Source organism: Rhamphochromis longiceps, linkage group LG3 (assembly GCF_057381845.1).
Source record: "Rhamphochromis longiceps isolate RC_006_pf linkage group LG3, R_longiceps_female_GT1.1, whole genome shotgun sequence".
Lineage (NCBI taxonomy): Eukaryota > Metazoa > Chordata > Actinopteri > Cichliformes > Cichlidae > Rhamphochromis > Rhamphochromis longiceps.
This window is the reverse complement of record NC_140559.1, coordinates 50,465,439-50,481,893: the sequence shown is the minus strand read 5'-3', so window position 1 is coordinate 50,481,893 and position 16,455 is coordinate 50,465,439. Positions and strand designations below refer to the sequence as shown.

Genomic DNA, 16,455 nt, shown 5'->3' with positions numbered 1-16,455 from the left:
TGTCTCTGGGCCTTCTAATCTGAAAATTACGTGGGTTGTGGGTGGCACATGATGTAAAATAAGTTTTTCGTCCTTGGTGCAAATGGTTCAACCTGTTGTTGGGGATGAGTTTCCCATTTGAAGGGAGATATTGCCATGACAACTTCTCCTCAGAATGAGCAGAACAATGTTGAAAAATTCCTTTTCCTTTTCATCCATCTTTCTTTTTTTTGACCTATACTGAGGATTTTGAATAGCTAAAAACTACTCATCAGTGTGCTATGCATTGTGTTAAAAGCTAATTAGTAACAGCCAAAATGACACAAGCCGAGCTCCTTTTGAGGCTGCTTGCTGCAGAGCAAAAACACTGTGTTGTTGTCCTGAAGACAGCTAGCTTCATGTCCAAACTTAGACCCTCACGTCTTGCATGTCCAGCGTCCTACAGTGTTCTGAGGCTCTTGGTTGCCTGGGTAACCCACAAGACCTAATGCTGTATTTCCCAGGTTACCCTCAGATTGTCCACAAGCGCGGGGTGAGAGCTCGACTCATGAGGCTCTTTCCATGCTCCACAGCCAAAAAGCCATCCTCCACTAATCAAAGCAAGTGGCTCTTCCAAGGCTTTCTCTCCCTCTCTCTCCCTTCACTCTGTCTCTCTGATGATTTTGTTGCTGTTGTCTAAGATGTTCTTTTGTTTCTGTGTCTTTTCTCAGCCAGTACAGGCTTTAGTCACACATGATTGACGGAGCTGCATTTTAGCTGCAACGTGAAATCTTTTCTTTCTTTTCTGAAGGGAATAAAAATGTTTTTCTGCTGTTCACAGTCAAAACTGTCATCTTTCACTGAAACAAAACACTCGCATATTGCAGATTAGTTTCGGCGTAATTACACGGTGACGTGAAAAAGAATATGTGATGCTAAACAGGTCAGGTGAACAGAAATTTGTTAATTACACCGCTGTAATGCTACAGTTTCTGGACTAATATGATGATGAGAATGAGATCAAATAGCCATTTTTATTTCCTTTATATCAGCTGACATCCCCCAACGGATGCGGAGCTTTTGTTCCATAGCAACAGGTTAATTATGGTCCGTTTAAAGATTTGGCCTTTTGACTGTGGGCCGTAATAAGCCTCTTCGAGCTAATGAGGCACTTAGTGTGTCACACTTCAGGTATATGAGAGACCCTGCACAAGACAAGTCAAACGCTGTGCTGTGAGGACAGTGCAGTCGGTGACAGTGCCCAGACAGCATCTGCTATCATTAAAGGCCCATTAAAACATTTCACAGGGTTCAGCTACCCTCTTTCATGAAGAGGCTCTCTGCCACGAGGGCTTGTTGTGTTCCAGGGTCTCAAAAAAACTCTAATTACCTCTGCTGTCATGTTTGTTGTAGAGAAGAAAAGAGCATTCAGGTTTTTTGTTTGGTTTTGTGAAGGGTCCGATAAAGGAATGTGGCGTGTGAGGCAAAGAAAGGACTTCAGAACTGATCCGCTTGAATGGATTTTCCCATGAGCCAATAACATTTTGTAGTAAAATGTTGAGTTCTGGCATTGTGAATGGAGCTTTTTGTTGTTTTTTTTTGTTTTATTTGATTATCTATTTGCTGAAAATGTAACAAGATAGCTAAAATTCTAGTGTCAAAAATACAAATTTGCAAGGACGCGTTTCATGTCTCACCTTGTTCTTTCTCCTCTCCAGACAGCGTCGAAGACGAGCTGGAACTATCGGCAGTCCGCCATCGCCCAGAAGGCCTGGAACAACTCGAAGCACAGACGCGGTTCTCCCGAAAGGAGCTACAGATTCTTTACCGCGGCTTCAAGAATGTAAGTGACGAGGCCACCATACATAATGTACACCTTGGAATGCTTTGTTCTTTCTTGGATATCTCTTTTTTCTTCACATCAAAAACATTGTTTTCCTTTTGATTTTATTTCATGTATTCTTTTACAACCTGCTGTAGTGAGCAAGGGTGTTTCCACCCAAGTCTCCTGAAGCAGCTCAACCTGCATTAAATGTTAAACTGTCCAATAGTGCTTACCACAGAAAATTTAAACTTCGGTACACGGTTCACTGTGTCAGAGATAATGAGGTCATGCCTCAACCCTTCCACCCCCTCCCAGCTTACTTCTTTGTCATCTCTGGTGTGAGGCATAATAAGATGACCCAGAATTAACCCAACCCAGATTATCTGGCTGTGAAAGAGGATAGTGAGAGTCCTGTGATGGTGTTCCCGTGAGGCTTCAGTTTCCTGTTGCCTGCAATGTGCTCTAGCCAAGTCCCTGCAAATCTTTCCCATTAGTTCGTTTCCACTGGAGATGGTGTAAGAGGTAAGAAGTGTTCTGATCAGGGATTTAATTTGTGCTTCACGCTGCCTGATTTCACAGCATTTAAAGACATTCTCTATTTTGCCACTGGAAGGGATGAAGTGATGAATCCAAATAACTCAGGTGGCCCCTTCAGCTTTCTTTGAGCACCAGGAAAAAGGCATACATATTAATTTGCCCCTCTGGGTGATTTATCAGGAATATATGCAGAATTTATTAGCAAGGGACATAATTTCCATTTGGTACTGGAAGTGTTCTGGTTTTCGTTTTTTGTCGGCTCATAGTCTGAGTACCATATAATGCCACCTTTAAGAATCAGAATCAGGTCTTGGTTGGATGGAGGTAAGCAGACAGTGTGGACAGCAAAACAAAGACTGCAACTGCTAAACTGCAGTCATGAAACCATTGATATCATCTGACAACAATTCAACAAGAAGTCTTAGCCCAGAAGTTATCAAACTAGCCGATGGCTTTCCAAACAGGTCACTTCCTGTTAAAAGGGAGTTTTTCCTTCCCACAGTCACCAAGTGCTTGCTTGAAAGGGATTATCTGATTGTTGGGGTTTTCTTTCTGTTATTGCAGGGTTTTTAACTTACACTAGAAAGTACCAAAAGGCAACTCTTCTGATTGTGATTGAGCACTATCTAACCTTTTTATTTTATTTACTTCTTCTTAGTACATGGGGATCTGTCCGGCCTTCCACAACGCGCAGTATCATTTCCTAATTCTCCATCTGCCTTTTTAAAATCTAAACTTGAATTTTAAATTCAAATTCTTTGATTTTTGATAAAAACCAAAAAATGAAATTCACATGATCCTCACTGTGTTTAGCTTGTTTGCTGTTTAGAATAGTAAAATATTGGCATGTTAGCATTTACCTCTGTACATCAAAGAGCCTCAATACAGCCTCACTGAGCCACTAGCATGGTTATAATGTTTTTAGTGTATTTATTCATTTATGTATTGGAATAGGAGGTCATCGTCTCCGTTTACTCAGTTGCTCCTGTCTACTGTGGAGTTAGATGTGGTTGAACTAGGACCCCAAACTGGACAAAGAGAAAGAGTAATGACGCTTAAATTACAGCTATTAAATAGCTTCTGTCCATCACTAAATCTAGAGTGTGGCTCATTTTTTAACTTCTGGGGTCAAACAGCTCATCTTGTCTTGCCCTATCCCAGTGACATTGGCAGAATGAAGGAAAGCTTTTAAGGCGAGCCAGACTAATAGAAGCTGGCATGATTCCCATGATGAGAAGTTTGGCCCTTTGTCCTTGGTATCCAGGGTTTTGAAGCAAATCAAACTTCTCCAAGTTTGATTTGGTGGAAGGATGAGGTCATCTGTCTTGACAACAGACTTTACAAGTTATTCACTTGTAGCACAAGTGGTGCTTTGTTTTAGATATAGCGCTTTGTCGAGCAGGTCTCGTCTACCAAATGAAACCTCTGGTTCTGGGCCTTGATCTCGAGGCAGAATTTGAGCAAGGGGTCACCTTAAAGGTTTGAGAGAATTTATTATTTAAAAAAAAACAAACCTTGACCTCAGACTATAGAAAATAACACAATATTGTCCTCACGTCTGACTGAATCTTCTGAGCTTTCACAGTTCACAGTCCAGGGTACTGACTTGGGCATTAGATTAAGATCTCATACTTTCGATGCCATCAGTCACGATTCGTCTGTTCGTAGGTATATTTCATTCCCCGCACTGCTTATTGCCGCCTCGCTTCATGGGTCTCCAAAAGGAATTTCATGCCTGGCCAGTTTTGCATTTGATTGAATTGGATGTGTGATTTTATTATCATGGATGAGCTAATTTTACAAGCATATCAAATGAATACAAATAAACTTTCTGATCTCTCAGTCCGTCTAATGAGAACGGCATTGAACAATGTGCAAAATCAAAACAAAACAAAAAAACGAGGACAAAGGGAAACAGTGACTACGTTGGTGATCATCCTGGAAAATGTAACCCATGTTTTTCTAGTTGCTTTTTTCTTTTTCTTAAAGTCTTGATCTAGAAGTGCATGAGCAAATATTTATGAATTGAGTCCTAGCAGGAAAAATAAGCTAATTAATTTTATCGATATGTATGTAAATGTAAACATTTAGATATTTGTTATATCTTTAATTTGGTGATATGTTCATCTGTTGTTGGGACACAGATGCATACTTTATGAAAATAAAATGAACTCTGGCTTAATGTTATATATGTATATAATATAAAATAAATGAGTTCCTGACTTTTAGCTCAGCAAGATCAAAGTTTTCCTTGATGGGACCTAAAGTCAAAGTGTAACTATTTCTCTGTACTTGAAATTGAATTGCAGGGGCGCTGCATTGCATGTGGTAATAAGATGACGCACAGGCTCCATTCCCAACTGAAAAATAGCCTCGCTCACCAATGTCATCATCAGGCTACAAAGAAACGCTGATATACAATCAGTTGAATTCTGCCATGAGAGTGAGACTCGCTCCAACAGCTTTCACTGAGCTTTATTTTTTCTGCAGCTTTTTAGGATGATTTGCAGTAGAGAGAATAGAAGAAGAAGTGTGTGTGATGCACAGACACACACAGGTGCAGCCATGCACATACTCTACAAGTCAAGTAGAAGTCCTATTTAAAAAAAATCCCCCTGCTTACTATATTTATTTACAGAGCACAACTACAACAAGAGGTTGACTGTTGAGAGCGTGTTGTCTGCACGGTTGTGGAAGATAAACAAAGCATTAATTAACAGCTGCTCTGGTAAACAACAGAGAAATACTGTCAAATACAAAGATGCTACAGTGCATTTTGTCTTTATGGTGGATATGCGTGAAGTCCCTGCAGGGACAGAATTTCTACATTCCTTAAGAAGCTACAGATAAAAAATACGCAGCGTTACGTAAAAATCTTGATCCAACCCTTACTTCTTTATATTTTAGTATGAAAATGGGAAATTAAATAATAATACAATAATAACAATTTATTGAAATGTGTGCAAACATATCTAGAAAAAAGCATATAAGGCAAAAACAGACAACAACCCCGATGAGCTTTATTTGGTGTGACCACCTTTATTCGTCAAAACGGCCTGAACTCTATGAGGAAGTTTATTGTAATTTCTTTAGGTAGTCTTCAGGAATAGTTCTCCAGACTTCTTGAAGGACATTCAAAGCTCATCTTTGGAGGTTTCTGCATATTGTTCTGTTCCCCGTCAGCGTGATCCCACACTGCTTCAATTGTGTTGAGGTCCAGGCTGGGGGGAGGCCAATCCATGACTGATTTTTAGTTTGAGTTTCATTGTGTGTTGGCAGTGGGTTTGGGATCATTCAACAATCAGATCAGATGCTTTCCAGATAGTACTGCATGGTGGAACCCAATCCAACCATACTATTTCCATCAATTTTGACAAGATCTCCATCCCAAACAAATTTAAACAAACATTTTAAATTTGGATTTATCCAAAGATCTGTTACTAGTGATTACCAGTCCAGTTCTTATATAATTTGACATACAGTGGGGCAAAAAAGTATTTAGTCAGCCACCGATTGTGCAAGTTCCCCCACTTAAAATGATGACAGAGGTCAGTAATTTGCACCAGAGGTACACTTCAACTGTGAGAGACAGAATGTGAAAAAAAAATCCATGAATCCACATGGTAGGATTTGTAAAGAATTTATTCGTAAATCAGGGTGGAAAATAAGTATTTGGTCAATAACAAAAATACAACTCAATACTTTGTAACATAACCTTTGTTGGCAATAACAGAGGTCAAACGTTTACTATAGGTCTTTACCAGGTTTGCACACACAGTAGCTGGTATTTTGGCCCATTCCTCCATGCAGATCTTCTCGAGAGCAGTGATGTTTTGGGGCTGTCGCCGAGCAACACGGACTTTCAACTCCCGCCACAGATTTTCTATGGGGTTGAGGTCTGGAGACTGGCTAGGCCACTCCAGGACTTTCAAATGCTTCTTACGGAGCCACTCCTTTGTTGCCCGGGCGGTGTGTTTTGGATCATTGTCATGTTGGAAGACCCAGCCTCGTTTCATCTTCAAAGTTCTCACTGATGGAAGGAGGTTTTGGCTCAAAATCTCACGATACATGGCCCCATTCATTCTGTCCTTAACACGGATCAGTCGTCCTGTCCCCTTGGCAGAAAAACAGCCCCATAGCATGATGTTTCCACCCCCATGCTTCACAGTAGGTATGGTGTTCTTGGGATGCAACTCAGTATTCTTCTTCCTCCAAACACGACGAGTTGAGTTTATACCAAAAAGTTCTACTTTGGTTTCATCTGACCACATGACATTCTCCCAATCCTCTGCTGTATCATCCATGTGCTCTCTGGCAAACTTCAGACGGGCCTGGACATGCACTGGCTTCAGCAGCGGAACACGTCTGGCACTGCGGGATTTGATTCCCTGCCGTTGTAGTGTGTTACTGATGGTGACCTTTGTTACTTTGGTCCCAGCTCTCTGCAGGTCATTCACCAGGTCCCCCCGTGTGGTTCTGGGATCTTTGCTCACCGTTCTCATGATCATTTTGACCCCACGGGATGAGATCTTGCGTGGAGCCCCAGATCGAGGGAGATTATCAGTGGTCTTGTATGTCTTCCATTTTCTGATGATTGCTCCCACAGTTGATTTTTTCACACCAAGCTGCTTGCCTATTGTAGATTCACTCTTCCCAGTCTGGTGCAGGTCTACAATACTTTTCCTGGTGTCCTTCGAAAGCTCTTTGGTCTTGGCCATGGCGGAGTTTGGAGTCTGACTGTTTGAGGCTGTGGACAGGTGTCTTTTATACAGATGATGAGTTCAAACAGGTGCCATTCATACAGGTAACGAGCGGGGGACAGAAAAGCTTCTTACAGAGGACGTTACAGGTCTGTGAGAGCCAGAGATTTTCCATGTTTGAGGTGACCAAATACTTATTTTCCACCCTGATTTACGAATAAATTCTTTACAAATCCTACCATGTGGATTCATGGATTTTTTTTTCACATTCTGTCTCTCACAGTTGAAGTGTACCTCTGGTGCAAATTACTGACCTCTGTCATCATTTTAAGTGGGGGAACTTGCACAATCGGTGGCTGACTAAATACTTTTTTGCCCCACTGTACTTCAGCCTTTTTTCCCTGAAAAAAAAAACCTTCTTTCCCCCCTGAAAAATCTTTTTTTTCTCTCAGTGAATGGATTTTTCCTCTTTCTTAAAAATGTGACCTTTTGATTCTTTATATTAGATGTAGATAATTTTTTTTTTAAATAGATGAACAGATCACAGAAAGCTTTTCCGCCTTTCATAGTCATGTGCGAAATACGGCTGTATAAATGTCTCGCAGCCCCTTGGCGTGCGCACTCACAACCATGACTGAGCGTAATTGTGCGGACGTATTTTACCTTCACAAACAGCTGAGACGTGGTTTGCGATACATGTGGCAAAAAGTGAGGTGTTGTGGCCATACTTTCCCAACCTTGAGACCTCAGAATTAGGGAGACATTGAAAAGGGCTGTTGGGGGGGGGGGGGGTTAAATACATTTTACAGTGTTTATTTATCAGATAAAATACGTTAAATGTCACCGTTATTATTGGCCGGCCCGGAAACAGCGGGGGTGTCCAAATTCAGAGGCTGCTTCCACTTGAGGACCCGGCCTTCGCGGTCTAAAGAAAGCCGGGTAGTACGTCACAGCTCCCTCAGTGGAGTGAAACTCTGCCGTCTGCTCCTTGCTATCTAAAATATAACCGGGCGCTGGCGTAAACTCTCGACCGTCTCACACTTTCTTTAATTAGTTTTCTGTTTGATGTTTATTCAGCCGTGTGAAAACCCCGGAGGAACCCTCTCGATGGATTAAATTTAATTTAATCTAATCTAATAACTTTAATCTCAGCCAAGCCAATTTACTCACAAACAAATAAAACACTGAAAAAGCCCAACAATAACATTTTTAAGTTATCAAAGTGACTTATAAATCACGTTTAACCCGAGTAGCGAAAGACCGCGGGGGTTTGAAAACGATGTGTCGGTCGGCTCAGATATTTTAAGTTTACACAGCTACATTCTCACCTGAAAATATGTTAAAAGTTGGGGTTTTTTTTGCGACCCAGAAAGAGAAATAAGAGTGATATTAAAACTAAGTAGCTGCCGCCATTGTTGGAAACTGGAATTGGCTGGGCCCGCTATGAATTCTGCGATATGGTTTTTCAATTTTGTTGTCCAGGTGGAAATTCGGGAGAATGGTGGCTCCGGGATTCTCCCGGAAACATCGGGAGGGTTGGCATGTATGGTTGTGGCAACATCACTAACCTTGTGAAACACCTCAGAGTAAATCATATCACAGAATATGACGAGCGTATGTTGAGACGAACTGAAGAGGAGGACAGGGGCAGGTGCTGCTAGGGCGAGACAGACGTCTCTCACGGAGTCCTTTAGTGCTGCAGGCAGGCAAGGTGTTCAAATAGGCACAACTTTAGTTTTTTTATTTCTATATGATGAACCCTGCATTATTAAGTGATAAGAACAAGAAATCTGATGCCCTGTAATCATTATGACGCTATAATTTGAGATACAATAAATAAAATACGTTTTTGTACAAAGTATCGGTATCGGATCAGTATCGTCGATACCACCCTGAATATTACTTTGTATCGGATCGGAAAGGAAATCAGTGGTATCGCACATCACTAATGTTAGCATGCAAGTCATTCAGCAGCTATGGCAGTAGTCAGACCTGGGCGTGGCTGGTAGATTGAACTCAGCTTTCCAAAAAATGAAGAGTCACAGTTAATTAATGAGTTAAGAAGGGGGGCAAAAACTTTGTCACATAGGGCTAAATTTCACTAAATAAAAAAAAATCATCATTTAAAAACACTTTGTATTTGTGTTGTAATTGTTTGATAATCTAAAACAGCGTCCCCAACCCCCGGGCCTCAGACCGGTACCGGTCCGTGAGTCGTTTGGTACCGGGCTGCGAGAGTTGAGGCTCAGGTGTGAAATGTATGGTTTTCAGGGTTTTTATCGGTTTTCAGGGTTTTTTGTTATCGTTTTTATCGTTAACTCGTTTTTCCTGTGTCTTTTCACGTGTGTTATGAATAAATCTTCTTTTTTTCGGTACCGGTACTAGTTTTATTTTGTTGTATTTATCCGCGACACCTTAAAGGCCGGTCCGTGAAAATATTGTCGGGCATAAACCGGTCCGTGGCGCAAAAAAGGTTGGAGACCGCTGCTCTAAAACATGCAAGTGTGACAGATATGCAAAAAATAACTTTTCACAACGCTGTTGCTTCACATTTAACATCCACATATCACAGCAATGTCATACTTTTCTAAGTCAAAAAGCACTAATTGTTTTCTTTGCAGCTGCAGTCTTTTGTTTTACCAGGAATAAAGATCAATACTTATAAATTAACAGCCTGAATATTTTTCCTCAATCCAGGCACTGTGACCGTTATAATTAGGTGTCATTTATTCCAACCATGATGGAGAGTAATTTTCCTCATTGTACATCATTATGATTCATACACGCTAGTCCAAGCAACGACTTTCAGACTTCACAAATCAGGTTAGAGCCTGCCAGATGACAACGCAGAGACAGACTTGTGCACATTCTGTCTCCGAAACTTCTTTCTCGCCTCACCCTGCAAGATATTCAGCTGAGTCTGTGAGACCAAGAAGGAGGAGGGTGTCAGGGGACTTGCGCAGACAACCTTGCAGCATCCTCTTAACTTGAAACACAAGACGCCCATTTGAAGCAAGACGATGAAGGTTTCGTCTTTATTTTCTTCCCCTCGCCGCACTGTTTCCCAAAGTGGCTGATGAGACGTGGTCACGGGAAGCAGGAAACCCGGCGTGCCCTTTAATTCTAGCGAGGTTACTCATACTCAGAGAGCCTTTTAACGTGTCTACTTTTGACTTTCGTGAAAGGGAATAGAATATGTTGATGTTGATGCAAGTTCACAAGCACAATGTAGCTTCAGAAGTCCTTCTATCATAGAGGTGTTCGCATTTGCATCCACACCGTGTTTTGTTTTGTTTTGTTATATTTGATTTCCAATAAAAGCCCTCGCTGCTGTTGGCTATTTTCTTCCATAAAATACAGAGAAACACGAGGCTCCTGCCCTGGAAATTGCCCATGTAGGGGGTAACTTTCTAAAGTCAATATCCCGTCAGCGTGTGCCGCAGAATCGAACCTGTAAAACTATTTGCCTCCATCACCACGCTGCTCCAAGCAAGGTCATCCGCTACTTTGATTGTTTGAAAAGAGACACACGCACAATTCTTGGGTATGTTACTATTCAGTCTTTTCCAGTGAATGCTGCCAGATAACCACAGGCATGGACGAGATAGCTGCTGAGGATTCGATGGTCAGTCACTGGTGGAATATGTTGTTTTTCATTTAAAGACATCTTCCCACTGCTAGCTGACTTTGTCGTTCTCAGAGGTGCCCTGTTTTTAGTGAGACGTGACCGTGATTGGCACTATGTGAACTCAAGTTTAAGGCTAGGACTGTAAACATAGATGTCAGATAACCTGCGCATCTCCATTTTGTCTTGCAGGAATGTCCCAGCGGGGTCGTCAACGAAGACACTTTTAAAGACATCTACGCACAGTTCTTCCCGCAAGGAGGTCTGTGCCTGCTGCTTTGTTTTCCCAGCATGCTTTCCCTTTCCCAGGAGCTCCCGCATTCATGCGTGTTTACAAAAATTGCACTAAGTCCGGAGTACGTTAGGTTTCCTCGCCTCCCATGAAAACACAGTGTCGGTGAGAGGCAGAGGGAGAAGAGAAGTTTGTATTCAGGCAGCCTTGAGTTTCTCTCTGTTGGCTCTCATCATTATGCAAAGATTCAACCCGAGGAGGAACAGAGGAAACATTAGGAAGCTTTGATATATCTGTTCAGAGAGAAGAAAGGCAGGCCAGTGAACATAATGGCACAGCACAGAGGAAACAATGATAAAACCCTCAGCTCTAAGCACACTGTTCTTCCCTCTCATCGCGAGCCTGTTTTCTTTGAAGTGGAAAAGAAAAAACAGTCTCCGCTTTGAACCTTTTTCTTGTTTGCAGTAGCCACCACTGCCAGCGAGCCGTAATCACGACAGATGTTCTGTGATTGGTTGTTTGTTCTCTCCATAGATGCCTCGACATACGCACACTTCCTGTTCAATGCTTTTGACACGGATCACAATGGCTCTGTGAGTTTTGAGGTAAGCCCAGAGTTGCCAGATTGTTCATTTCTCAGTGTCTTAAAGCTCGACCAGTGTGTGGGTTCGCTGTCGAAAAGGCGTGCGCATCAAACGCTCCTACAGACGAGGCTTTACACTCGATCATTATGTAACCTGCAACCCCCTTTATAGAAAAAAAAATCTAGCCTCATCAAGTTTACTCAAGATGCTCAACATTTGATTAATATTTATGAAGGGCACTTATTTGCTTATTAGGACAGAACAGGGAACAGCTGTCATTATGCCAAACAAAGTTTCCCTGCCTAATGTGCGGTCCACTCTGTTCTGAAGTACGAGATCTCCCTGAGGACTGACACTGAGTCGACTAAACATTTGAATAATGAGCTATTTTTGATTTATGATAGCTCCACTTTCATCATTTTCCTCTAATGAATACGTGATAGAGGACGGCATCCTCACAGAAAGGGTGGAATCGGTTGAAGTGCCTCACGTAGAAAGTGTCTCATGCGTCGTTGTTGAGTTAAAGCTGTGATGTTTTGCACATTTGTCAGTAAGTTGCGTTTCCATTACAGGATTTTGTTATGGGTCTCTCTATCCTCCTGCGTGGCACAGTCCAGGAAAAACTCAACTGGGCCTTCAACCTTTATGATATCAATAAAGACGGATATATCACTAAAGAGGTACGTCTCCTAAAAACACGAAGGTCACAGTGCTGAGATATTTGCCGTGTTTCACGCCGCATGCTTTAGTTAATTCACTTACATGTTGTTGTACAGGATGTCCACGATTCGTCGATTTTGATCGAGCACAGCGCTACGCCAGTTTGCATTTTGCTAATGTTCACATTGAGCCTGCAGACTAAGCTCGATTTTTGTACAGTAAAGATCAAAATGTAACAGTTAAACTGAAGAAAACATCCTCCCAGGAATCTGCCTCTGTGGGTTAACATTGACATATCCTCCTCCTACTGGCTCACTAAGCTTGTCAGTGTGAAAGCACTCAAGCATTGGAGTTCACAATACTTAAAATAAAAGTTCTTAGGAAGAATTAGCTGTACTGAAAACAAACACTGCCCTCTTATGGTTGAGTTGCAGTACTGTTTTCAGTCCGTGTACTGAGCAGGTGTCTCCAGTTTGCCGCTCCAGAGCCACATTTGGCTCTTTTTGCCATCTACTGTGTCAAAAGTAGTTTGTGTCAAAAGTACTGCCAGTGTGGCCTGACTACATTTACAGCTTAACTAAAACTACCCTAACCTTTAATTTTATTCTTTACTTTCACTATTTTTAAAGCTGTCGAGCTGCCATATGTTCATTAACAAAGCTGGCTCCTTTTAATTTAATTCAAACGCAGGGATTAAGTCAGCCCGCAAACATTTAAAGCCACTTTTTTCAAAGCCGGCCTAAACAAGCTAATAGTATTTTCCCTGCACAGCTGTTTGTTTCAACTCCTGTAGCCCATCTGCCTCAAGCTTCAATGTGTTGTGTGTTCAGAGATGCTCTTCTGCGTACCTTGGTTGTAACAAGCTGTTATTTGACTTATGGCCTTTCTAGCAACTTGAAGCAGTCTTGCCATTCACCGCTGACACCATCAAGGCAGAGAACAGCTGCTCACTGCATGTTTTATCTATTTTTGGCTAATTCTCTGTAAACTCTAGAGATGGTTGTGTGGGAAAATCCCAGCAGATTCTGAAACACTCAGGAACTGCTAAACTGGTCTGGCACCGAGAACCGTGCTAAGTTCAAAGTCACTGAAATATGAATCAACTTTCTCCTCTATTCTGATGCTCGGTTTGAACTTCATGGTCCCATCTTGACCATGTCTATGTATCTAAATGCATCGATTTTCTGCCGCATGATTGCTTGATTAGACTTTGGTGTTAACAAGCAGTTGAACAATAAAGTGGCCAGTGAGTATATATGTATATCACTCATTAGGATGTTGATTCAACACTATAAGTAAAGCTGAATAATGTAATAATGTAGTGCAGAAATCACAAAACAACATAAAATAATCGCCATCCTTAAATTCTCAGGGTTGTTATTCGAACTTCCTGCTCCTTGAATCTGTTTTACGGGGACCTGAAAGAACAAACAGTCCCGGTGCAAATGAATGCTCTATAATGCAACACGTGCTGATTAGCATAACAGCTGAGGCTCAGGGCCATTCATTTAAATTATTTTTTTTCTGACGCTGACCAATAATTCATCCTGAGACACGACTCGTGCATGAATCCAGTCGCACGTAAGATATGAGTGAGGACACAAGAACTGCTAGCGAGCAGTCAGTGCAAACTGAGTGTAAGACATTGTATTTATCTCTGTTATGTTTTCTGCGCATCACAGGAAATGCTGGACATCATGAAGGCCATCTACGACATGATGGGAAAATGCACATACCCCGTCCTCAAAGAGGAGACGCCCCGTCAGCACGTAGAAGTATTCTTTCAGGCAAGCAGGCAGTTGGCAGATTTTACTGTTTTATGTACGAGGCTTCAGGAAAACCTTCATATCTCTCCTTTTGTCTGCCTCCAACAGAAGATGGATAAGAACAAAGACGGCGTGGTAACCATAGACGAGTTCATCGACTGTTGCCAAAACGTAAGGCCGATCCCCAGAACATCAGCTCGCACTGCTGCTGGCACAGTCTCAGCACCGCTCATCGTATTGTCTCTTATTTTGTATCCTCAGGATGAAAACATCATGCGATCGATGCACCTCTTTGAAAACGTTCTTTAATTTTCGGCTGGCTGTGGAGGATTTGGAAGAGACCATCATCTTTAGCTTGGCCCAGTTACTGACTTGGACTCATACTGTGTACAGTGTGCTATGCAGACTTTTTGACCATAGATACAGTTATTCTTCATTACAGAGGGCCTCAGTTGTAAGTAGGCGGTATAGGCGTGGACACTCTGGAGCTGGTTGCCGCTTTCTTTTAAACAAATTCGGGAAACTTCTAAGTGAAATAGTGAAAATGGATTAAAAGGAGATGCTTCAAAATGAAACCATTAACTTTAAGGTTGATTTCCGCCTTCTGTCTCTGGAGTGTCTTTGTGTTTGCCGAACTCTGCCTAAGACGTCTAACGAAAGGCTTCAGACAGATTCTGTTCTGTTTTATTTACTGCCAAATCAGATCACTGTGACTTTCTGCAGCATCAGAAACACCCGAACAAAACATCGGGTGTAACGTCACACTCCGTCTGCTTTTACATTCCAGACCGGCTCCCAATTCCAGAGTGTTCCCTCCCGATTTAGTTAGCCATCGTGGTCTGTCTTTCTGCTCTTTGAAGGAACTGTTTAGAGGGGGAAAAAAGAAAAAACAATACATTTTACCATTTTAAACTGTACATAATATAAAAAACATTATTAGATAAGAACTCCTTGAGAAACTTTTGTTCTTGTTTACTTGCCAACTAGAATGAGACAACACAAGGATTGTATTGATGTCAAACTTGGACCATAATATCGATGGTTTGTCTACAGAAGCACACAGGTAGCTCTACTTATGATGTTATACAACCATTTCTTTGTCACAGGAGAAATGCTGCTTTCAGTGGAATTCATTTAACCTCATGTATGTATATTTCCTGTAAAGTAAAATCATCCATCAGTATGTTTTTCTTTGGGTTTTATGAGTTTACACTAGGAGCAGTGCTTGGGATTATTTATAAGGTGTTCAGGTCATTGTACAGTATTACATGAAAAGTCACCCTCGGGTGATTTTCAGGTCTTTAGATTTGTTCATATGAGTCACTGTTTTTAATAAGAAAGGCCAGTGGGGTTTGGTTATTGGTACAAACTTTGTATTATACTCATTAGTTTGGGTTTTCTTGCTGTTTCTCTCCTCCTCCTCCATCCTGTGGGATGCAGCTGCCCACACCGATTCAGCCTGATTGGTTTGATTGGCTCCCAAATGTTAGCAAAAACTACAGGATTATTGAGAGAAGTGTCTCAAGTGTGTCTGAGTGTTTCTGTCTGACATGCGCTCTCTTTTTTTCTTGCTCTTTTCCACAGAGACTTGGATATTAGACACAGGAAGTAGGCAGAAATACGACTTATACTTGAGAGCTGTGGTTTATGGTTAATGTGTCGCAACATTTAATGGTTCATCATGTTTGTCCTTCGAAGTGTACAGTGTGTTTCTACGATGTATCACTGGGAGTCGGGAACATATGAACCTCCTCGGTGAGGCATGTTAATCATCCATAATTTAGTAAAGAAAATGACACTTTTTCTCAGCCCTGCTTCTTGTTATTCATGTAAAAGGAGATAGTTTGGTTTTAGCTTGTTTAACTTGCTGTTTGTTAAACCGCTTGTTTGAGTGTGATTTGTATTTTATTTGCAGAGACCTGATGATGAAAAGTAACTTTTATCCACTACGGAATACAAAAGAGCAACACGGTTGATTTGGAAAGTTACAAACAGATCAAATAGTTTGCAGACAAAACTTTTAAAAATCGATTCCATCAAAAGCGTGTCATATTTTAGATCTAAAAGTACCAGGCCACCTACACATTACACCCACAGGAGCGGCTCAGCAATGGAAACCCAAGCCATGAAGCTCCCGGTGCACAGTTTCCGTGCTGATGCTCTGCAACTTCACAATCTGACGCTTCATGGCTGAGCTGCTGTGTTTCCTAAACACTTCCACTTTCCAATAATCCCACTTACAACTGATCCTGGAATATCTTGAAGGGAAGAAATTTCATGAACTGACCTGTTGCCGCGGTGGTGTCCTATTACAGCACCACCCTGAAATTCATGGAGCTCATTTGAACCATTCGTTCACAAATGTTTGTAAAGGCAGCCTGCGTGGCTCTGTTATTGATTTCATACATCAATGGGACTGAAAACACCTGAAATGAAGATTAGGAGGCGTGGCCCAAATACTTTTGACCATGTAGTGTATGTTGTGCTTACTGGTTCTCACTGAAGCCTCCTGGTGGTAGCAATGTGGAATTACACAAGGCGATTGACTTGATTCTTTCTTGCCTGAAT

The 16,455-nt window shown here is 41.6% G+C and overlaps 1 protein-coding gene across 5 annotated transcripts in view; it reads left to right on the top strand.

The window, feature by feature from the left end:
• kcnip4a (potassium voltage-gated channel interacting protein 4a) overlaps positions 1-16,048 on the top strand; it is a 164,466-nt gene extending 148,418 nt beyond the window's left edge. For all 5 annotated transcript variants that reach the window (XM_085400236.1, XM_085400233.1, XM_085400235.1 and 2 more), the window contains 7 exons: positions 1,677-1,801; positions 10,838-10,907; positions 11,412-11,482; positions 12,034-12,141; positions 13,804-13,908; positions 13,996-14,058; positions 14,149-16,048. In XM_085400236.1, coding sequence (XP_085256362.1) covers positions 1,677-1,801; positions 10,838-10,907; positions 11,412-11,482; positions 12,034-12,141; positions 13,804-13,908; positions 13,996-14,058; positions 14,149-14,196 — 590 coding nt within the window. In that variant the 3' untranslated portion in view covers positions 14,197-16,048. The remainder of the gene's footprint in view (positions 1-1,676; positions 1,802-10,837; positions 10,908-11,411; positions 11,483-12,033; positions 12,142-13,803; positions 13,909-13,995; positions 14,059-14,148) is intronic.
• Positions 16,049-16,455: the final 407 nt, after the last annotated feature.